The sequence below is a fragment of the Mesoplodon bidens genome, assembly GCF_964165515.1.
Source record: "Mesoplodon bidens genome assembly, chromosome: 13".
In the NCBI taxonomy this organism is placed as follows: Eukaryota; Metazoa; Chordata; class Mammalia; order Artiodactyla; family Ziphiidae; genus Mesoplodon; species Mesoplodon bidens.
The window spans coordinates 46665824-46688751 of record NC_138169.1 but is presented as its reverse complement, the minus strand read 5'-3'; the positions used below and the strand labels follow the sequence as shown (position 1 = coordinate 46688751).

Sequence of the window (22928 nt, the reverse complement as noted above, 5' to 3'; positions counted from 1 at the left end):
ATATATGGGTCTTGTTTTTGTATCCACTCAGCAAGCATGTGTCTTTTGGTTGGAGCATTTAATCCATTTACATTTAAGGTAATTATCGATATGTATGTTCCTATGACCATTTTCTTAATTGTTTTGGGTTTGTTTTTTTAGGCCATTTTCTTCGCTTGTGTTTCCCACTAAGAGAAGTTCCGTTAGCAGTTGTTGTAAAGCTGATTTGGTGGTGCTGAATTCTCTTAACTTTTGCTTGTCTGTAAAGCTTTTGATTTCTCCAACGAATCTGAACGAGATGCTTGCTGGGTGGAGTACTCTTGGTTGTAGCTTCTTCCCTTTCATCACTTTAAGTATATCATGCCAGTCCCTTCTGTCTTGTAGAGTTTCTGCTGAGAAATCAGCTGTTAACCTTATGGGAATTCCCTTGTATGTTATTTGTAGTTTTTCCCTTGCTGCTTTCAATAATTTTTCTTTGTCTTTAATTTTTGTCAGTTTGACGACTATGTGTCTCAGTGTGTTTCTCCTTGGGTTTATCCTGTATGGGACTCTCTGTGCTTCCTGGACTTGGGTGGCTATTTCCTTTCCCATGTTAGGGAAGTTTTCAACTATAATCTCGTCAAATATTTTCTCTGGTCCTTTATCTCTCTCTTCTCCTTCTGGGACCCCTATAATGCAGATGTTGTTGCATTTAGTGTTGTTCCAGAGGTCTCTTAGGCTGACTTCATTTCTTTTCATTCTTTTTTCTTTATTCTGTTCTGCAGCAGTGAATTCCACCATTCTGTCTTCCAGGTCACTTACCATTCTTCTGCCTTGGTTATCATGCTATTGATTCCTTCTTGTGTAGTTTTCATTTCAGTTATTGTAGCTTTCATCTCTGTTTTGTTTGTTCTTTAATTCTTCTAGGTCTTTGTTAAACATTTCTTGCATCTTCTCGACCTTTGCCTTCATTCTTTTTCCGAGGTCCTGGATCATCTTCACTCTCATTATTCTGAATTCTTTTTCTGGAAGGTTGCCTATCTCCACTTCATTTAGTTGTTTTTCTGGGGTTTTACCTTGTTCCTTCATCTGGTTCATAGCCCTCTGCCTTTTCATCTTGTCTATCTTTCTGTGAATGTGGTTTTTTTCCACAGGCTGCAGGGCTATAGCTCTTCTTGCTTCTGCTGTCTGCCCTCTGGTGAATGCGGCCATCTAAGAGGCTTGGGCAAGTTTCCTGATGGGAGGGACTGGTGGTGGGTGAACTGGCTGTTGTTCTGGTGGGCAGAGCTCAGTAAAACTTTAATCCACTTGACTGCTGATGGGTGTGGCTGTGTTCCCTCCCTGTTGGTTGTTTGGCCTTAGGCAACCCAACACTGGAGCCTGCCTGGGCTCTTTGGTGGGGCTAATATTGGACTCTGGGAGGGCTCACGCCAAGGAGTACTTCCTGGAACTTCTGCTGCCAGTGTCACAGCCACCCCTCGCCTCTGCAGGAGACCCTCCAACACTAACGGGTAGGTCTGGTTCAGTCTCCCCTGGGGTCACTGCTCCTTCCCCTGGGTCCTGATGCACACACTACTTTGTGTGTGCCCTGCAAGAGTGGAGTCTCTGTTTCCCCTAGTGCTGTGGAAGTCATGCAGTCAAATCCCACTAGCCTTCAAAGTCTGATTATCTAGGAATTCCTCCTCCCATTGCTGGACCCCCAGGTTGGGAAGCCTGACATGGGGCTCAGAACCTTCACTCCAGTGGTTGGACTTCTGTGGTATAAGTGTTCTCCAGTCTGTGAGTCACTCAGCCAGCAGTTATGGGATTTGATTTTACTGTGATTACGCCCCTCCTACCATCTCATTGTGGCTTCTCCTTTGTCTTTGGATGTGGGGTATCTTTTTTGGTGAGTTCCAGTGTCTTCCTGTTGATGATTGTCCAGCAGCTAGTTGTGATTCTGGTGTTCTCACAAGAGGGAGTGAGAGCACATCCTTCTACTCCACCATCTTGGTTCAGGGCTCTAGTTAACATTGTTTTGAGTAGGAAATAAAGTTCTTAAGGATGTCTCTGTTAGTTTGGAATAATTTATTTTGAGATGTCTAAAAGTACTATTTATTACTTTGGGGGCCTGAAATGGTGATTTTGGTCAGAGATTCTCATTTTTAAAGTGAAATATTATAGTTAAGATCAAGTCTTTCTCTGACCACCATCCAAACAGAACTTGGAATCTGGGAGAAGCAGCCAATTTTATTGCACATGTCAAGAACACTGCAACCTTAGGAGAAAGGGACAACAAAATAGGCTTTCTGGGACATGCCTATGTGCCTAATAGGAATATTTCTAGCTTCTCTCTCTCTTTTTCTTTTAACATTCAGGTAAGACCCCTGCATCAGGGTTGTTTAGAGGAATAGGGATCTGGTATAACCTTACATAGACGTGTGTAAGTTAAGACTAGAACTTATCAATTAGGGAAAAGTGCAGCTTATCATAACGTTGAATGGCAAACACAAGTATGATGCTTAAAAGCAGTGCAAGGAAAGAACCTTGGTGTTTGGCTTGTTCAGTGAACACTAAGTAGCTAATTGGTAGAAAGCTATTCCTTATCTAGTGACAGAAGGCCTTGGGAAACTGGGCAGGCTGAAAAGAAAAAAACAAATCAAGATGAATAAATCTTGAGTAAATAAAATTAATGAGTAGATAATTAAAAATAAAATCAACAATTAAAACCAATAAATAATAACTGCTGAATTAAATAATTTACCGCCCATAGAGAACTGGTGGGAAAATCTGCTTCTCCACTCCTGAGCTAGCTGATAGGCATCTGAGCTGGGGGTCTGCCACTTCCCCAAGCTGATTTTGAGGGATGGTCCTCCTAAACTTCTGGGAAAAAAGAAGGCTGATTGGCCAATGAATCAGATGAATGACACATGGCCCAGTCACACCTGTAGCCTTCATCCATGAGTAATGCTCTTTGAACAACAGATGCACACAATGCGCTCTCCTGGCGACATGAGAACATATAGGAGAAACTAAAGCCTCACCCGGTGGGAAGAGACTTTCACACTGACATGAAGCGAAGGATATGGGATGATTCCAAGATAAGAGGGACTAAACTGACCCTGTAGCAGGGCTTTGTTACCCTGGGTTTGTCTAGTTAATGTACGAAGTTATCACTCACACAATGGAGTTGTTGTCTGTGTGGAAATCCGTCTTCCTTCCAGCCTGGTGAGAAGTCACCAGGAGACAATTCCTCTCTCCTTGAAAGGCCTGTTTGCAGAAGAGAGGCTATTTGTCAGGGTGTCTGAAGATTTCCATGGAGGGAGAGTAAAATCAGTGTAATAGTTCTCGAATCATTTATTAATAAGGATAGACTGAAAGGGAGCCTTTCTGAGCCTGGCACACCCTATCTGGATTGGACTATTATCATGGTGTTACTTAAACTGGATATTTCTGAGTTTGAGAGATGTACAAATGTTCAATTTTTGAATGTTTGTTGCAAGGTTAGAGTGAAAGGTCACACCTCTGTGGCTGGGAATGTTTTCTCCAGGAAGAAATGAGTAATCCTACTGTCAATCACTCTGGGTAGAAATTAATCCTCAGGAGTAAGGACACAGCACAGAATAGGAGGAAAGGTAAACTTCTGTTCCCTGGGAGGCCAGGGCTCATTCTGGTCTAGGCTCGAGGTTCTCTTTGTTTCCTGGAGCATTTCCAAGGGGGTGGAAATAGAGCTGGGAGGGGTGCTTGCCATGAGGTTGATGGAGATCGTGGGATGGCTCTCTTCCTGAGCATCAGTGCAATATTATAGGTTACTCTTGACGTCAACTGTCTCCAGCAGTCTTTTTAAATGACCAAAAAAAAAAAAAAAATCAAGGCCATTCTTAGCGACGCTGTGGGAAATTAGTGGAGGACCTACCACCACACTTTGGGAAAGGTGCTACAGGAAAAGCAGCATCCTCTCCTGGAGGCCGGAAGGGCAGTAGCAGAACTTAGTACTCTTAGAGGAAAACAGTAGTGGAGATGAGAGAATCCGACCGCCCAGTTGCCAAGCAACAGGGAAGAGCCTTCTCTAAAAGAGCAAGTGGATACACTAAGGGGAGCTAATTTCTAAAAATTAAGTCTGAGAACACTCCTGGCATTTGAGTACATGTTTGTACAGTATTTCCCACTCTTGCTCCAGCAAGCAATTTGTTTGAATACTGTTCATTACCATGACTATTTACCCTAAATAATATTCTACAAATGCTTCGGAGCTAATGTCTCAGGGCAGAACTCATTCTGTGTCACTAGTAAGACTATTCAACATGAAACTTTTACTTGGTTTTAATTTAAGCTTTTCATAAATATCTCTTCCCTTACCAGCAAATTTGTTCCAAACATCATACAGTTGTACCGGTTGTGTTTTATAGGCGTGTGTGAGGGGACCCACATTTGCGGTGTCACCACCCATATAAACCACTGAGGTGAGTGGGTGTGTGAGACCAGCACCTGTGGGCACGGAGTTGTGCAAGGCAGCCTTCTCAGTAGGCTAGGAGTCGGCTCCCAGCTCTTAGGGTCTTTACCCTTTCTGTGGCCAGAGATTCCTCCTAGCTACAGAGAACTCTTCCTGATGATCTTAAGTTTGCTTTCTACTGAAAATTTGACAATTCACCTGGATCCCTGAAGTTTTAGACGTTAGCTTAAGAGCACCTTCCATTTTTGATCTTCTATTTATTGCTGCTCTTACCCTCAAACTGAGAAGACAACAAGGAAAAATAATATTTCTTTCCCATTTTTGTACATTATTCTTTTAGTAGTGACTTCCAACTGACTTTCCAGTTTGGGGTACAGGGTATTAAAGTAAAGACATTTCAGAATAACTCTTTATGCTTTATGATGACTCATGATGATTTAAACTTAGTTTTATTATAGAAGGCATCCAGTTCTAACTATATTCAAACTAAAGCTCAGGTTTTAAATAAATTTTCAACAATTTCATTTAAAATTATAATCTCCACAGGAAAAATAAAAGCAATTTTTAAATTTGTCTTCAAGTCATATTTATAATTATAACTGCCTATGAAGATTCTTTTTTAAATTATAAAAACACATTGCTTTTTATTAGGACTTTAATATACTCATGGTGGACAAATACATGTCTTAGCAAAACAGGAAATTCCAAGATAGTTATACTTCATATTGTTATTATTCAATATTCATATTGCACCTAGAATTTTTCAATGCAAATAGAAAATACCACCGATATGCTTTCTTACGCTATTTCTGGAATAGATTCCTATAATTTTTATTTTGTAGAAGCCAAACATAGAAGCTCAGAGTAACTGTCATATATAGTCAGTAGGTTTAACAATCACCTTAATTATACAGCAAATGATAGCTATCTCAAAGGTTTTAGTCACATGGAAGACAGTAGTAATCAGGTCAGACTCTATTAGACAAAGTTGAAATCACTGAAAACTAGGGCTACTGAGCATAAAGAAAAACATTTCAAATCTTTTATTTCCTAATATTAAGGAAAAGCTATATCATGACAGAAATAGGTTCATTAATGAAGTTAATGAGCCCATTAACTCACCCAATGTGATCATCTTTCTTACAGATTGAGTGGATGATTCTCCATCTCCTCTAGGATGAAATTCAACTCCTCAGCCTGGTTTGTTAGGAGACTACCTTTCTAACCTGATTCTCAGCACAGGTCTTCCATCCAGTGGCTCTGAAGAAACTCCTTTCTATTTCCTTGATGTGGGAAACCCTTACAAGACTCCTGAGAGCTCCGCTAGGGCTATTACTATGGTCTTTGCCCAAAACATGTTCCTACCCTTCTCCTTTTCTCTGTTGGTTCTTATCGCAAGCATTATTTAGTTCTGGAGGCTGAGGGTCCAAAATCAAGTGCTAGCCAATTTGATTTCTGATGAGAGCTATCATCCTGGCTTGTTTCTAAAGTCGGCCTGGGGCCAGAGGACACTTTGAGAGGCTCCGTCTCGAGGTCATGGGTCAAGGTGAGGGTCTGGAGGATGGGAGGTGAAAATGGTTGGAGTGAAGTGTGGAGAGCGTTCTCTGAGGTTGGAAGAGCTCTTCCATATGAGGCCTCCAGAGGTGAAACAGGATCTCTGATGGGTGCATAGGAGCCTTGCATGCCTCAGAGATGGGACTGGGAAGCTCAGCTTAGGGTTTGAGTCCTGAGAGTTTAGGCCTGTGAGTTTTAGGGAAACACATGGCTTAGACAAGCAGCCTATTGGGGTGACCAGGGTGGGATGAATGAAGGCCTTAGTGCCTTCTCTGATTAATCGGCAGTGTCTGAGGGTCCTGACCTTGGAACTTGTACACGAACTTTAAGAAGCAACAACACATATGTAAGAGGGTGTTCATCCTGAGTCTAGTAGGTGGGGCCACAAAACTCAGTCTAGAGAGAAACAAAAGAATGTGCCCTAGTGTTGTAAGCTTCCTCTCTATTAAAAGGTTTAGCATACTGGGCTATGATGAATGCCTTTATTCCCTCATAGACTTTGAGTTGCTTTGGGCAGGAACTGGGTTTTGTTAATTTCCTTTCCTCCAGCCCCAGTGCCTGTGCAGCTCTGGGCAGTGATAAACATTTGTCGAATGATATTGAATCTGGAAGCTTCATTTTAGACTAGAAGCTTTTGTGTGGTAGATTTTTCTTTTACCACAAACTGAAAAATTGCGTCTTAGTACAATTACCAGGTAATTACTCAAATCAATAATTTCATATAAGAAGAACAAATTCTTAGAAGACTCAGATAAGGCCACGAGATTGGCAGGAAATGAAAGCTTTGAGTGTAATCCCTCATATTTTGGGTGCGTGAAAATGGTAAGATATCAGAATTTCCTTTATTTGCTTTCAATTTCTGGTATATCAAGTGTCAACTTATTCATTCCTCTTGGGATAATTTCCCCTCCCGTCCTTTATCTTATCGTGTGAGTCAAATTTGGGTAGAATACATATATTTTGCATTAACCAGGAGACTTTGCCCAGCATTTGATCAGATGTTGAAGGGAGGATCCGCTGGCCCAATGACAAGGGTGTTGCTGGCACCCAGGAGCGCCCGTGTTGGGGCAGGGATCCCTTCAGGCGGTTTTGGGCTCCGCAGTAGGAACGCGCTAAGCATTGTCTGCGAGGAAGACCCCACTGAGCTTTGGGCGAAAGGCGTGGCAGCCAGGTGGGGGGAGGGGCGTGGGAGAGCTGGCAGAGAGGGGGTGGCCTGGACAGCTTTCCCGCGAGCGAGCACCCGGCGCGGCCTCCGAGAAGCCTAAGGGCAGGCTTGAGCAGTTCCCCAGAGGCTCTCGCGGTGATAAAACTTGAGAGAAAAAACGAGGAGGGGCGGCTCGGCGTCTCCCGAGTCCAATCCTGTCTCAGGAGTGAAAACGCTCTCGGGCAGGCAAGGCTGATAAAGGCCCGGGCGACGAAACGAGCAGCTGAAAGAAGTGCACCTCCGCGCCGCTGCACCTCGGCGGGCTCTGGTCTCTTACGTCCCGCCCGGTGCCTGCGTCCTCCTCTCCGGCCCCGCGCCCCGATGGCCGCCGCCGGGCCCCAGAGCTCCCTGCGCGGAGCCCTCTGCAGGCAGCTACTGCTGACCCTTGTGGTGAGTAGAGCCCGGGCGGGGTGGGGTGCGACCACCTACCCGGAGCCGGGGTGCGGCAGGGGGGCGAATGGGCCCTGGTCCTGCACGGGGAGCGGTGGGGGCGAAGCCGACCGAAAGGTGACATCCGCGGCTCAGCTCCATCTTGGGCGTGGGGGCAGGCGGGGCACAGACGAGCCAGATTCGGGGTCTGAGGGATGAGGATGGGAAACGAGTCCTCAGTCAGTTCCGGACTGAGGGTTTTGTTTCGGACTTGTTCGATTGTTTGAATTACGGGATGGACTCTCGCTTCGCTGAGCTCTCTCGTGCTCCGTGGCGAGTGGGCCGGCTTGGGGTTCGCGCTCCTTTTTTGGTTCCTAGGGCTGGTGATGATGGTTGGGGTGGGTTTGGGTAGAGAGCGAAGAAGAGTGTTGGGTTAGGTTTTGGAGGATCCCTGAGTGAGTTACAGGGGCTGACCCCCTACCCAAGGGTCCCCTGGGATGGGGACGCTGGTGAGAGGAGGGGTTGGAGCGGTGCCCCTGAGTCCCGGCGTTGAGTTACCTCTGAAAAACGGCTTCCAGGTTTTGCCTCCGTTGAAGCAGCTCACCGGAGCGGTCCACCCCAGCTGGCCACCCGGAGTGTACCTGGGGCGTGAGGGCGTGCGGCTCGATTAGGGATGGGGATTGGTTCGGCGGTGTGATGGGGGAGTGGGGTGTGGCAGAGGGGATAGAATCAGGCTGAGAGGAGTGTTGGGAGAGGCGTGGGATTAGGTGGTTCTTTGTCCGACTCCAGGCAGGACTGCGCAAGCCCAGAGCCCAGCCTGGGGTCTTCTGTGCCCAGGAAACCTGAGACCCAAGATGAGCTCCACCCCGAGAGGAAGGTACGGACAAGTCTCGGAGAACTCGCGAGACACAAAGCGAAAAATCGGGAACTCTGTGCGATTACGCGGAGCTGCGGGGGAGACCACGGCTGCGCTCAAGAGTTGCTCTGGAAAGAAGCTGAGAACTCCCGACTGCCCCGCGCTTGGTCCGGTGGCGAGAGGACCAGCCTGGCTCGGGAGCAGGTCGACTCTGGCTACTTGGGTTCTTGCTGTTCTCTGCCCCCAAGCAGGGCGTGTGGGTGCAAGCTTTGACCTCTCTTTGAATCATCGAGTTATGAATAATGGTTTAATAGTTATGATCTAAGATATATTTATGGACAAGGAATTGTACAGATGAGGGCGTCGACCTGTCAGGCGGCTGTTCCAACAAAATGAGCTGATGAAATGACTCTTTACAAGTGGGAACTGCTCTCAAAGTGTGCCCTTTTGTGATATCTTTGAAAGTGTTTCCAGCTAATATGTTCAAAAGCGTGAATTTAGCGTTTTGTGTTTTCCCTGCGAAAGGAATCCCGGAATGGGGAGAAGAAAACAGCGGACGTGCTGTGTTCTCAAGATTTCTCGTGTATTCGCTGGAGGGGAGGGCGTGGAATGCGAGGAGCTGTCCGGGTGGCGGGGTGTGGTGGTGGGAGTACTGGGGCCCGGCAAGGCAGGAAGGCGCCTGTACATCTAAACAGAGATAGCATCAGCTTTAGTGTATGACTTCCTTTAGGATTAATTTTTTAAAGAATTTCCTAAAGTTTAGATTAAATGGTCTATCTGGAGACTTGAATACTAGAGAGTGTATATAGAATAATTTCTTTCACCTGCAATCCCCAGTTTACAGACAACTTCAATTTCTGTCCAGACGGATAAATAAGACTTCTGTTGACCATCCTATGTCTGTATTTCCTTTTGACTCCTAGGACTCTCCACTTTTCAGTATAATATTAAGGGCATAACATTTTAGAAACGCAGTTTTCATTTTATGGATCCCTTAATGGATTTCTCAAAGACAATTCCTTGTTTGAAGTGAGCTCTTCAACAGAAAACTGAGACTTTTAAGGAGTTAGCTTTCCCACTGAGCTGCCCATAGGTTGTGGAATCTTCCCTTCTGCACTTTTCTCCTGAATCTGCATCCCTTTCCCACCTTTCTATCCTCAGTATACTCCAAACTGCTACAATTAACTACAATTCCTAATCATTCTTCCACACATATATACAAAGAAAAGGAAGAAAGGAGAGGGGGAAACTAGAAGAGAAACGTGTCAGATCATCCCATTATTGTTGAAAGCATTGAGTATCTCTTAAAATGTTTCTCCTTTTAAAGTAGCAAAATTGTTAGGAATGGTGAAAACTAATTCACATTAGCTCAGTTGCTCAGATGTCTTCTGCCCTGTTATAAATAATGAGATCCTTTTATATGTGTGTTGAATATTGTTTGTCATATCAAATCCACTTTGGGAATTATATTTACTATTATATATTATAAATGGTATGTACTTGGACATGGTTAATCTATCACTTGCTAAGAGGGCTCTTCAAAAGGAATTAAAATCGTATTTTTCTTTATAACATAACATGCTTTTCCCCTTGGAGTATGTGAAATTCTGCCTGCAACCTATGTTGACAAATGGGCATTCTATCTTTTCAGACTTTATAGCATTTGAGAATAATGTGACTCCTTTAACAGACGTTTTTGTTATTATTGTTCTTGATAACATTTGACATATTCAATTTTTAAAATAAAAGTGAGTATAATACTTTCTATTATCTTTTGCACTAGTGGGGAAAAAGCTTAGGACAAATAAAAGAAGTAAATGCGAACTAGTTTATTTCAAAACCACGATCTTAAGGAAGTCAGAGTTGTAATATATATTTATATCAGTGCATTATCACCTACCTTCTTTAATGGGGATTATTGGTGTTCATATTGAGATACAGCAAAATGGTGCAGCACTCTCTGAGTCACTAAATACATGTAAGCTGTGCACATTTTTTGGCCCTGTTGTAATCCTTGTGGCAGTTGCCATCCCATATATGGCATCTCTGGTGACCTGCAGCTAATCCTGCTTTCCATTTAACTAGAATCCCATCATACAGAGTTTAGTTAGAAAGAAATTTAGTAGAATCATCAAAGCACTTGAGAATACAGAAAGGTAAATCCTACAATTCAGGGGGGTAAGAACTTGAAATGTAAGATTTCCATCTTGAAGATGGCAAGTGTCCACAGGAGAAACGACGAATTGAAAATTCTGTAACCGATATGCTCAGTCAAGATCTCCTTTATATTTCAGATACTCTATAAATTTCTGTTCTTTGGCTTCTTTTTCCTCTGTTGGAAAAGGTGTTATTTTAGAAAGCTGGCCTTGCGTATTCACTCTAAAATTGAACAACAGCACGAAAAAGGAAACACTGGCAGGTATGCCTGTGTTTTCACTCTCCCTTTGGCATTAGATAGTTCCATCAGGATTTAATGATTTGTATGATAAACTTTCTATGATACAATTAATACAATTTTGACAGTACTGTAAAGTGAAACAAAGCAATTCATTCTTCCCAGACTAGAGTAGATAATACTTTATATTATCATTTTTTAAAACTTAATTTGTTACATTTTAATTTAAAGTTGCTCGCAACTCTAAGTTTTATGTCAGATATTTAAAGTTGTCCTGGAGGGTTCTTTATTAAAATAAATTCTTTTATAACTCAAGTAGTCAATCCATAATTCATTAATCTTTAAAAATTTTTTGTATGTTGTATTTTTTTTTGTTGGGCACTCATCTGTACAAAAGTTACTTTAAAAATACCTTTAAAAGTCATTAGTTCATCATTGCTAATCTAATGGTGGTTTTATTTTATTTTATTTTATTTTACTTTATTTTCAGTAAGATATCCAATCCCCACAAACATAGTATCAAATTTCTTTATAATTCAGGAAACATGGCATAACTGAAATCTATATATGAATATCATCCTTTCCAATATCGATCCCTTATATTAATGAATTAATTGTACCTGCTTTCCAGTGATGTACTATACAGTGACGAAGATGAATGGGCTGCTGCCATATATTCAGCATGTATCTATTTCACAAACATAATTTGAGGAAAGAAATCAAGTTGCATATAATTGGCATATGACTACATATATTTAAAGGCTAAAGTTGGCAAAACAAACCAATCTTCTTTAGGGATACATACTCATGGGATAAAATTAAGCAGAAATGCGGAAGTAAATGATTTACAAAAAAATATCATTCATTAGTGGTTACGTGAATTTGGAGAGGTTGAAGTCAAGAAGAAAATGCAGTTAGGGAGAGTTATATAGAGACTTTGAAAATAATAGTAATGTTTTATTTCTTAACTTTGAAGGTAAGTGCCCTCGTGTTTCTTTTATTATTTCTTAAAATACACGTGTACTTAGAATATATCTTATGAAGAACAGTTAAAGGAAAAAGAAACAAGCAATATAGAGGATTAGCAAAACCAAATGCTATCGTTTGAAAGTATAGACCAACCTGCTATGACTGAACAAGTGAAAAATAGAGAAGGCACAGATAAGACAATATTAGGAATAAAAAGAGGCACAGTTATGGAGAGGACAGATGTTTTAAAAAGTAGATAATAATATTAATATATTATTCTAGTTAATTTGAAAAGAGACAAAATAGGCAATTTTCTACAAGATACAAATTACCAACATTGACTCGAGGAGGTATACAAACTGTAAATAGACTTATAAAGACCTTGAATTGGAAGCCATATGTCTCCACATACACACACTGTCATATCCATCAAGCCCAGACCTGGATAGGTGAATTTTTCCATAATTATATGGAACCGATAATCTCTACCTTATGTACGTTGTTTCAAAGAACAGAAAAAAGTGGAACTCTCCCTAACTCATTTTATGAGGATGGTATGAAGTTGAAAAGTAGTAGCCTGATCTTACTTGTGGACATATATTTGAAATACTAAAATAAGTGGCAGCAAACAAAACCAATAATGTATTTTTAAATATGTAAGGGCCTATTTATGGAATTTCAGTTCCATTCCATTCATCTATATATTTGTCCTGACACTAGTACCACTCTGCCTTGATTATTGTATTTTTGTAGTAAGTTTTGAAATTGGGAAATCCTTCAACTTTGTTGTTTTTCAAGTTTATTTGGGTCTTTGGGTCCCTTGCATTTCCTCAAGGATTGATTTTTAATTTCTGCAAAAAAAGCTATTTGGAATTTAAATAGGGAGTGCACTGAATCTGTTAGATGAATTTTGGGAATACGTCTTTTAATCTTTGATGATGGGATATCTATTGTGAATAGAATTGTTTGCTTAATTTTGTTTTCAGATTTTTTTATTGCTAGTATATATATATATTGGTTTTTGTATGTTGATCTTGTATCCTGCAACCTTGCTAAAACCACTTATTATTTTTTTTTGATAGTTTTTAGTGGATTCCTTAGGATTTTCTACGTACAAGTTCATACCATTTGAAAATAGAGACTATTTTATTTCTTCTTTCCCAATCTGGATGCCTTTAATTTTTTTTTTTTTTTTTTTTTGGCTGTATGCGGTCCTCTCACTGCTGTGGGCTCTCCTGTTGCAGAGCACAGGCTCCGGACGCGCAGGCCCAGTGGCCATGGCCCACAGGCCCAGCCACTCCGCACATGTGGGATACCCCCGGACCGGGGCATGAACCCGTGTCCCCTGCATCGGCAGGCGGACTCTCAACCACTGCGCCACCAGGGAAGCCCCGATGCCTTTAATTTTATTTTTTTGTGTGTGTAATTGCCCTGGCTAGAACCTCCAGTACAATGTTGAATAGAGGTGGTGAGAGTAGGCATCATTGTCTTGTTCTTTATGTCAGAGGAAAGCATTCAGTCTTTCTCTGTTAAGTAGGATGTTTTTCATAGGTGCCCTTTATCACATTGAGCAAAATCTCTTGAATTCCTAGTTTGTTGAAAGTTTTTAATTGTAAGTCGGCGTTGGATTTTGTTAATTGCTTGCATCTATTGAGATGATCATATGGCTTTGTTTTTATTCTTTTTTAAAAACTATGTTATTGAGGTGAAATGAACACACAAAAAGCTGTGTATATTCAAAGTACACCACGTGATGAACTTGGAGATAAGTATGTACCCGTGAGAACATCATCACCATCTATCCCATAAACATATCCATTACCTCCAAGTTTCCTCTCACCTTCTTTATATATTATTATTATTTTCTTTTGGTAAGAACACTTAACATAAGATTTACTCTCAGCAAAAATTTTAAGTATACAATACAGTATTGCTAGCTGTAGATCTCTAGGACTTATATATCTTGCATATCTAAAACTTAGTTCTTTATTCTGTACTGTATTAATGTGACCATTTTTTCCTAGGTCTTCAGTTTTGCTTGTGAAGCTTGCAAAAAGGTGATATTTCATATACCTTCCAAACTAGAGGCAGACAAAGTGGTTGGCAGAGGTGAGCAATTTCAAAACAGTGTTTTGTTTTGTTTTGTTTTTGCGGTACACGGGCCTCTCACTGTTGTGGTCTCTCCCGTTGCGGAGCACAGGCTCTGGACGCGCAGGCTCAGTGGCCATGGCTCACGGGCCCAGCCGCTCCGTGGCATGTGGGATCTTCCCGGACCGGGGCACGAACCCGTGTCCCCTGCATCGGCAGGCGGACTCTCAACCACTGCGCCACCAGGGAAGCCCAAAACAGTGTTTTTAAAACAGAAATTTAATTTACTTATGCTGGAAAGAGCATGTTATCCAATCTTTGCCTTTTGGAATTAGCCAGAACCAATAATTAGATACAAGTCAAGTTTAAAATATATGTTCTGTTCTTTAGAACTCTATAGAATTCTGTCATCGATTCTAATGAACATGTGCTAATCCATGCTTTTGTAGTCACTTATGTCTTAACAGTAAAAATTACACAAAGAATTACATGTAGAATGTAGCCCTTTCATTACTCTAGGATTCTAAGCACTGGAGAGATATAGGTAAGGACCTGAGAGAATCAGAACAGTATTTTTATCAATGCCATAGCTGCAGTGAGAAATATAACAAGGTGAGCTATTCCATTCAAAACTGAGCTTAATCAGCCATTTGCACACTTGAGAAGTTAGGGAACCTCACACTTTCCCAACAGCTGGGAAGCTCTGCCCAGGTGGACTTTCCCTGTGGTACAGAGAATATTGGAGGAAAGCATCATGTTTTTTTTCAGAGATATAGCTTGTCCCAGAGACGCCACATTAATTTTCAACAGAGTGTCCCATTTCTGGGAAGGAAGAAAGGAGAGGATGTAAAGAAGTTGGGAGTGTTCCTCCAGGGGAATAGACCAGAGGTTATCACTCTGCTAAAAATGTGAACACGAGAGAAATATGTCATCACTTCTAAAGATGTTCACTTCATTTTGACTTAACGTTTCCATCTGTGACAGATTTGGATTAAAGTGAAAACACTATACATGGGTAACATGAATCTTTTGAGATGATATTACTTAAGTGTGTATTAATGTATCAGTTTGGTTTCTGTCAAAGCAGATATTGGAAGAATGGGATGGATTTGATACTTTTGATACAAGTATCAAAACACTTGTATGATACTTATATTTTATGACTTTTTACTTGGGAAAATTCCCAGGGGGAGAAAATTCCACATAGAATTTCACTGGGGAGCCCGGGAAAGCAAGGAACAGGAACACGAAGAGAACTGTGGGCCCCGGGGGTGTTGGTGAGGGTCCAGGGGATGTGACAGAAAACTGCTAGTGGGAAGAATTTAAAGATTTTTCTTACTTGACTATTTGCCAAACTCATACACTCTGTCACTCTTTGTGTGTAACTTCTGGCTTAACACAGGTGTATCTTAAAAGACTCAGACTATATTGTTAAGGAAAACTTTTCTGTTTGTTTATCCAGGTGTGTGGGCGGGCATGTAGCTCAGCTTTGTCATGATTGCAACACACAGACGTCTTTAATAGGAAGATCATTTTCATAAACCTCTTAGAAGCATGTAAAGGTTTAAAACACCTTATTTAATACAAATATACAATCCAGAACTATCATTTTTTTAACAGAGAAAGTATTATCACTTTTAAAAAATACATGTAAAGAGTCTTGTTAAGATATTTGATAAATGCAGAGTGATTGGTCCATTTCATTTCACTTCAGGATTTTGAAGATCGTATAAATTATTTTAACACTTTTTTCTTTTTGCATGTGTTTCTTTACAACTTGGAAATTCCTACTTGCAGTTAATTTGAAAGAGTGCCTCGGATCTGCAGACCACATCCAATCCAGTGATCCTGATTTCAGAGTTCTAGAAGATGGGTCAGTATACACAGCCCATGCTGTTGTGTTGTCTGATGAGAAAAGATCTTTCACCATATGGCTTTCTGACTCAAAGAATCAGATACAGAAAGAGATTCCTGTGCTCCTGGAACATCAGAAGAAGGTATTCAAAGTACATTGATATTTTCAGGCATGTTTTTCTTCTCATTTAAATACTCTCATTAAAAGTTGCAAAGAAGACAAAAGAAAAAATAGGATTTATTTTCCTCATCTTTTCTCTTCCTTCTGTTTGCTTTCCCTTCCTTCCTCCTCCCTTCCTTCTTTCCCCTTCCCTTTTCAACACTGATTAGACATTGGATCTTACTTTGTTAAATCTAAATGACACCTCCTCTGTGAAGGTTTCCTCCACCTCTAAAGTCTCCTTGCTTTTGTGTGCCAGTGTCAGTTTGGTTATCCCTCTGTTGTAGCATTGGGAATTTTTTATTAATGCAAACAATTTACCTGTAGTTGTTTAAGGGCATGAATCAATCCCTTTTGTGTTTATAGCCTCATTTACACCTGACCCATAGTCAATAGGTACATGCTAAATTAATATTAAGTGCAGTAGTTCGCAGTGAATAAGAGGTTGATTTCAAGTGCCACAGTGATTCTGATGTTAAAATAGGATGGAAATCCTGGAGTATGTATGCGTCTGAATGGTAGTAGCCACCACTCAGTGATTGTTGACTGTAGTTCTAAATTCCATGTCATGAGGAATGCCGTTGTGAAAGTACTCACTGGATTACAACTAATCGATGTGAAATGTAGTAATGAAAAAGTCATCTAAATGCTTAAATGACTGCTTAGATGGAAATCACTAAAAACTCCAATAGTACTTTCTACAGTGATGGAAATGTTCTGTAATCTGCACTGTGTGATATGGTCACCCAATATTAATGGCTACTGCTACTTAGCATGTGGCTAATACAACTGAAGGATGGAATTTATATTTTATTTAATTCTAATTGGTTTAAATAGTCACATGTGGCTTGTGGCTACCATATTGGACAGTGCAGGTAGAGTGTTCAGGCAATGAAGAACACGCATTATCTCACTATAGTTCACCCAAGAGCATGAGGTTTTAGCAGAAAGAACAAGTAAGTGCTGTCTATAGATTGTCTGAAAGAGGATGTGTTCTCCATCGCATTTTGGGATGGAACAGGAAGAACTGAGAATACAGTGATAATTTTCCTAATCTGAAAGTATGGTCAGTGTTGGAAAAGTATGTGAAATGAAATTCTTTGGTTCATGAAATCTTTGTTATTTTTTTTAAATTAATTTATTTATTTTGCGGTACGCGGGCCTCTCACTGTTGTGGCCTCTCCCGCCGCGCAGCACAGGCTCCGGACGCGCAGGCCCAGGGGCCATGGCTCATGGGCCCAGCCGCTCTGCAGCATGTGGGATCCTCCCAGACCGGGGCACGGACCTGCATCCCCTGCATCGGCAGGCGGACTCCCAACCACTGTGCCACCAGGGAAGCCCCATGAAACCTTTAAAATCTGGATACATTCTTTCTTATCCTTCTAACACAAAGAAGACCTTATTATCTGGTCTTTAGTTTCAGCATGGAAATTCCTGACACTGAGCCTCCAGAGAGGTGTTAGATTTATGGTCCATCCACTATTTTACAATGAAGTAGGCCGTGATGCTTTTGTTTATTGTCAATTTTCTTTCTCTAAATTCAGGTACTGAGGAAGAGACACACTAAAGAGACTGTTCTCAGGCGTTCCAAGAGGAGATGGGCGCCTCTCCCCTGCTCAATGCTGGAGAATTCCTTGGGCCCTTTCCCTTTGTTCCTTCAACAGGTAGGTTTTCCATTCCTTCTGATTGGGATTGCTAAATTAGTTCCAAGAGTCTGTTTTGTCCTGGTTTTAATAACTCTTTAAACATTTAAAAATCAACAGATTTGATTGAAGATATTCATGGAGAGTCATAAAAGTACATAAAATGGGAAAATCACTAAAAAGCTAATAATGAGAAAAACTAGAAAATCACTAAAAAACTAATAATAATAATATGAGAAAGATTCTACAGCCATTAAATGATCTTTATTAGTTTATTCATTCACTTAGCAGCCGGCTATTGAGCACCTACCCTGTCCTGTGGAAGGCACTGCTCTAAGTACTGAAGCTAGAAATACACTTAGTCATGGCCTTTGCTCTCATGTATTTTATGAGTCTAGTGAGGAAGATAGAAGTAGGCAAATGATTGCAATACTGCATGATGAGTGCTGAGATGGGGCTGGGTTGGGGTGATTTGAGAATTCATGGGCTGAAATGCTGTAAAAAACAGAAAAAAAAACTTAGAGGGGGAGGCATCTGAGCTAAAGCCTGAAGGATGGGAGAGTGTCATGAAGGTAAATCATTGTGGAAGAAGAGAGGGGGACAGAGGTGCAAGCAAGCATGGCTCCTCGCAGGAGCTCACAGAGCTTAGTCTTCCTGTGTGTGATGGGCTTGGAGCAGGGAGATGGGGCAGAAGAGGCAGGTAGGGTCCACCCAGAATTGGCCAGGTGTGCTCTGCTAGATAGTTTAACTTGTTCCTAAAAACAAGTCATTTTTAAGCAGGGTCAGGTTTACTTTTCATAAAGATCCAAGTGGAATATACACAATGGAAATAATGACTGAGGTGAGGCTATGGCATCATGCTTGCCTTTTTCCCTTAAATTTCTTTTACTGTGGTTGATGTTTAATACCAATGGTGCCACCTGTGTCCTACTTGTTTATGTTTTTAACTCTACTTCCAGTGTCTTTCACACTTGTAGAAAATTCTATCCAGTTCTGGACCCTTGTTTCTTCTCTTAGATTATTGTACTTTAAGCACTGGTGAAAGCATATTAAGAAATGATTTCTGTTTACCAAACTCGTACTGATCAGAGGTAATTTTGGTCTTTGCACTGTTAAACCAGTCACCACTTCTAGTCCTCATTTCCTTGTTGTGTGTCCATTTGATTTAACTCGCCTGTCCCTCCTCCTTCACGTCGCTTCTAGGACAACATTCACCTAGTTTTCCACTTTTCTCACTGGCCACTCATTCTTAGTATGTTTTGCTGGTTCTTCTTCATTCCCACATCCTCCCAACCCTCACCACCCTGACCCCTCAGTCTCTAAATTCGGAGAGCTCCAGGGCTCAGACTATGAACCTTGTGTAATGTTTATTTATATTCACTCTCTTGGTGATCTCATCCAGCCTCATAGCTTTAAGTACTTTTTATACATTGGAAACTTAAGGCTTCATATCTCCAGCCCAAACTGCCTAATTAATATTCCCACCTGGAATTTCAGTAGATATTTCAAACTTAACGTATAAAAATCAAATGTTTGCGTTTTCTTATAAAAAATATCCTCCCCTCTCAGTTAATGGCAGCTCCATCCTTTCAGTTCTTGGGGCAGTAGAGTCCATTCGGTAAGGTTTTAGCTGTGGAGAGCACAATTCTCTTTAAGGAATTAACAGAGGGATTTACTATAGTGTATTAAACAGTTTACAGAATTGTTGGGAAGACTGAAGAAACAAACTTTAGGTTGAATTTTCAGGAACGAATCTCCTAGTTACCCCACGGAATCTATAACCAAGGGACATACTGCTTTCTTCATGATGGGGAAGCCAGTCATTTTAGAGCCAAAGTGCCACTGCCATGGTCAGGAAGCAGCACTGGGCAAGGAACCACCACAGGCAGGAAGCTGCTCCTCCAATTGCAGCTCCAAAACAATCCTAACTGCTCCCATCAGTGTCCACAAAAAGATTGATCTATATCCTGTCTCTCAACATCCACAAAGTCTGTGAAAAACCACTAGAACTTCTGCTGCTGCAGGAAAAAAGAAAAAAAAAATGCACCACAAAATGCCAGCAAAAACAGTAGAAGCAGCAAAAAGGAGGCATCTATTTCCTTTATGGCTTCCAAATTTCATGCAAGCACACCTGACTGTCTGTATTTTAATTCAGAACTCTCATTTCAAGAGACCCTGGAAAAGGGAGAGTTTTTGGTTTGTTTTTATCTGAATCTTTCTAATATCTATACTATGAGAGGACACAGTAGAAGGAGGTGAAATCGATGTTGAGCCCCAATTTACCATATCCATCCATTCTTTATAGTTAAAATTTTAATTCCTGTATTATAACAGGATAAGGATACAGCCACATTTTACCAAGATCTCAAATCATAGTGGCTAAAGCATGACAGAGATTTAGTCCTTTCATGTCAACGTGTGATCTGGTAAAGAGATTCTAATTTGAGAAATCACGAGGGGCCCAGGCTTCTTTCGTTTTTAAGCTTGGCCATCCTTCCAGGTTGAAGATGGCTCATCATTGTGTCCCATTGAGGGAACACACTCCTCCACTTTCTAGAGTACAGTCTGGATCCTGCATGTATTATTATTATTATATATATATTTTTTGTGGTACATGGGCCTCTCACTGTTGTGGCCTCTCCCGTTGTGGAGCACAGGCTCCGGACGCACAGGCTCAGTGGCCATGGCTCACGGGCCCAGCCGCTCCGTGGCATGTGGGATCTTCCCGGACCGGGGCACGAACCCGCGTCCCCTGCATCGGCAGGCGGACTCTCAACCACTGCGCCACCAGGGAAGCCCCTGCATGTGTTATTTTTGCTCACACCCTACTGACCTGAACTTTTTGTGTGGTCATACCTAATTGCAAGGGAGACTGAGAAAAGTCTTTCTTCCAGGCAATCTTGTGTTCAACTGTAAATTCTAATACTAAGGAAGATAGGCAGAATAGACATCAGGGGATACTTGTACCCACTGACATAGTGTCATCCCTGATTTCTGTCTTCACACCACGCAGCCAACCAATTGGCACATTCTGTTGGCTGTATCTTCAAATTATATCCAGAATCTAACCACTTCTCACAACCCCTATTGCTACCACGCTGGTCTAACAAACAGTTCTCTCTCCCCTGAATTCTTGGCAGTAACTTTCTAAATGGCCTTCCTGCTTCTTCCTTTACCTGCCCACCCAAGTCTAATCTTAACAGAGCATCAAGAATTATCCTTCTAAAATATAAATCAGATACTACTCTTGTCTAAATTCTCCAATGGCTCCCTGTCTGACTCCAAGCAGAAGTCACCATCCTTGGAATCTCTTACATGCCGTGGCCCTATTACTGCATTCGTCCTCCTCTCGACTTCCTTTCCCCCTAGTTCTCTCTATTCCAACCACAGTGGCCTCCTTGCTCCTTGAACACTCCAGGAACGACCCTGGTCGGGTTGTTTTGCACTTCCTGTTTCCTCTGCCGGGAAGAGTCTTCCCTGTTTATTCTCATTCTTTTAATTTTTGTTAATTCCCCTCCCTAAGGAACATTACAACTGGCATTCCTTTCAACAGTATATGAGAGTCCCTGTTTGCCTCACCCCTGTCCACAGTGGTTATTATTGTTTTTTTCCTACCTTTGCCAAATCACTAGATGGGAAACTGTGCCTTAATATGAGGTTGTCTTTGGCTACTATTTATGTTGAACATTGTTTTCATTAAATTTGAGCAGTTTAAAAAAATCTTTTGCCAAATTACCATTGTTCATTACCATTTTGCATGTTGATGAAGTGACAAAGGTGATTATTATGTTATTAAAGTCATCTCTTTAAAATAAAAAAATATAAACATATAAGTTGTATTTAAAAATAGCATTTTCATGAAAAATTTTTTACATATGCTTTTTCCTCTTAGATTCAATCTGACGCGGCACAGAACTATACCATCTTCTACTCAATAAGTGGGCGTGGAGTTGACCAAGAACCTTTAAATCTGTTTTTCATAGATAGAGTCAATGGAAATCTGTATTGTACCCAGCCTGTGGATCGTGAAGAATATGATGTTTTTGATGTAGGAGTTTTATTGATACACATAACTTTAAATGATTAAACTATAAACTATGAGTCTAAACTAAACTTCTGATAGCACATCTCCTCTTTCCTGTCTTCTGAACTTCTTCTTAGAGGGGATCTGAAAGACAAAGGAAATAGATTGTATAATATTTTGGAATACTTGGTCTGCTCTTTATCTCAACTTGTATTAGGTAAGCCTGAAATGAAGCCAAGAAATTTAATTGTATTTGGATGTAAATTCCAGCAAATTTGCAGGAGTTGGTTTTGCTTATGAGATTCTCTTTCTCTCTCTGGTCGTGGTACTTTCTCCTCTCTCCGAGACAGGGCCACAGTTGATTGGAAGGGTCCTCTTCCAGTGTCCCTCTTCTGCTCTGTGTTTTTTGTTATTCCTTTTTTGGTCTTTGTTCCACCTGTCTAATTATCTGATGATATCTGAGAAGTATATAAGGAAGCAAAACTGGGAGACCAAGTCCAAACAAGGCATAATAAGCCAGCATTCTGATGTGGATGAACTTACATCAATGGGGAATCATTTAGACAATTTTCAGTGTAATATGGTCAATGCTCTGGGGTCATGTGGTACAGGGGGACCGATTCCCCATAGGAAAGAGGGATTCTCTTCCTAAAAGAAGAGGGAAGAGATGCTGGGTAAGTAAACTTGACTGATGTTCACCACATGACATTTCTTTGCTTTTGGCTGGAAAATTTTCAACTCAGTGTTGTAATCTCATGCTGAATAGAAATACGTTCTATTTGTCCACTGATAGGGGTCTAGTTAAATAAATTACAGTATGTCTATGTGGTAGATTATTAGACTGCCAATAAATCCCATTTTCAAAGCATGTTTAAGGGCTTTGGGAAATGGTTACAGCATAAAGTCAAATTTGTTTGCTTTTTGGAAAAAAAGGATATAAGCTTACAGTAGTATGATCTCAATTTTTGTGTACAAATATATACACAGAAGGGACTGAAGCAATACATCAAATGTGAACAGTACTTATCTCTGGGTAGTAGGTCATGGATTTTAATTTTCTTCTTTTGTACTTTACTGAATTTTTAAATTTATCATGATAAGTATGTTTCTTTTATAATTGAAATAGTGCACTTTTAACTATGGAAAAATTGTTTCTTAAAAAATCTTTTAAAAATGAAAAAAGAAATAAGTTCTATTTGACATTACATTGCTTTTGATTAATTAGTAATGTGGAAACTGTTAAATGTATTTTGTTAGAATTTTTTTTTTGTTACAAATGTGTGATCTATGAGGTTAAACAATAAAGGGGCTCAGTAGTGACAAAGTTGGGACTCATTGCCTTATTTAGATGATATAGTCAGGATTTTCCCCATTGCAGGGAGGTTAACTGTTCTTCCCAATACAATTTTATGATTATGGGGA

At 40.8% G+C, this 22928-nt stretch overlaps 2 protein-coding genes across 4 annotated transcripts in view; both read left to right on the top strand.

Annotated features, from left to right (window-relative positions):
- Positions 1-22928, top strand: part of DSC2 (desmocollin 2) — a 308378-nt gene that overhangs the window by 51342 nt on the left and 234108 nt on the right. The window lies entirely within an intron of this gene.
- Positions 5064-22928, top strand: part of DSC3 (desmocollin 3) — a 40630-nt gene continuing 22765 nt past the window's right edge. Inside the window, exons 1-5 of one of the 3 annotated variants that reach the window (XM_081252233.1) lie at positions 5064-7538; positions 13762-13846; positions 15623-15822; positions 17384-17503; positions 21375-21530. In XM_081252233.1, the coding sequence (XP_081108359.1) occupies positions 7470-7538; positions 13762-13846; positions 15623-15822; positions 17384-17503; positions 21375-21530 (630 nt within the window). In that variant the 5' untranslated portion in view covers positions 5064-7469. The remainder of the gene's footprint in view (positions 7539-13761; positions 13847-15622; positions 15823-17383; positions 17504-21374; positions 21531-22928) is intronic. The other 2 variants (XM_081252234.1, XM_081252232.1) reach the window with 2 other exon arrangements.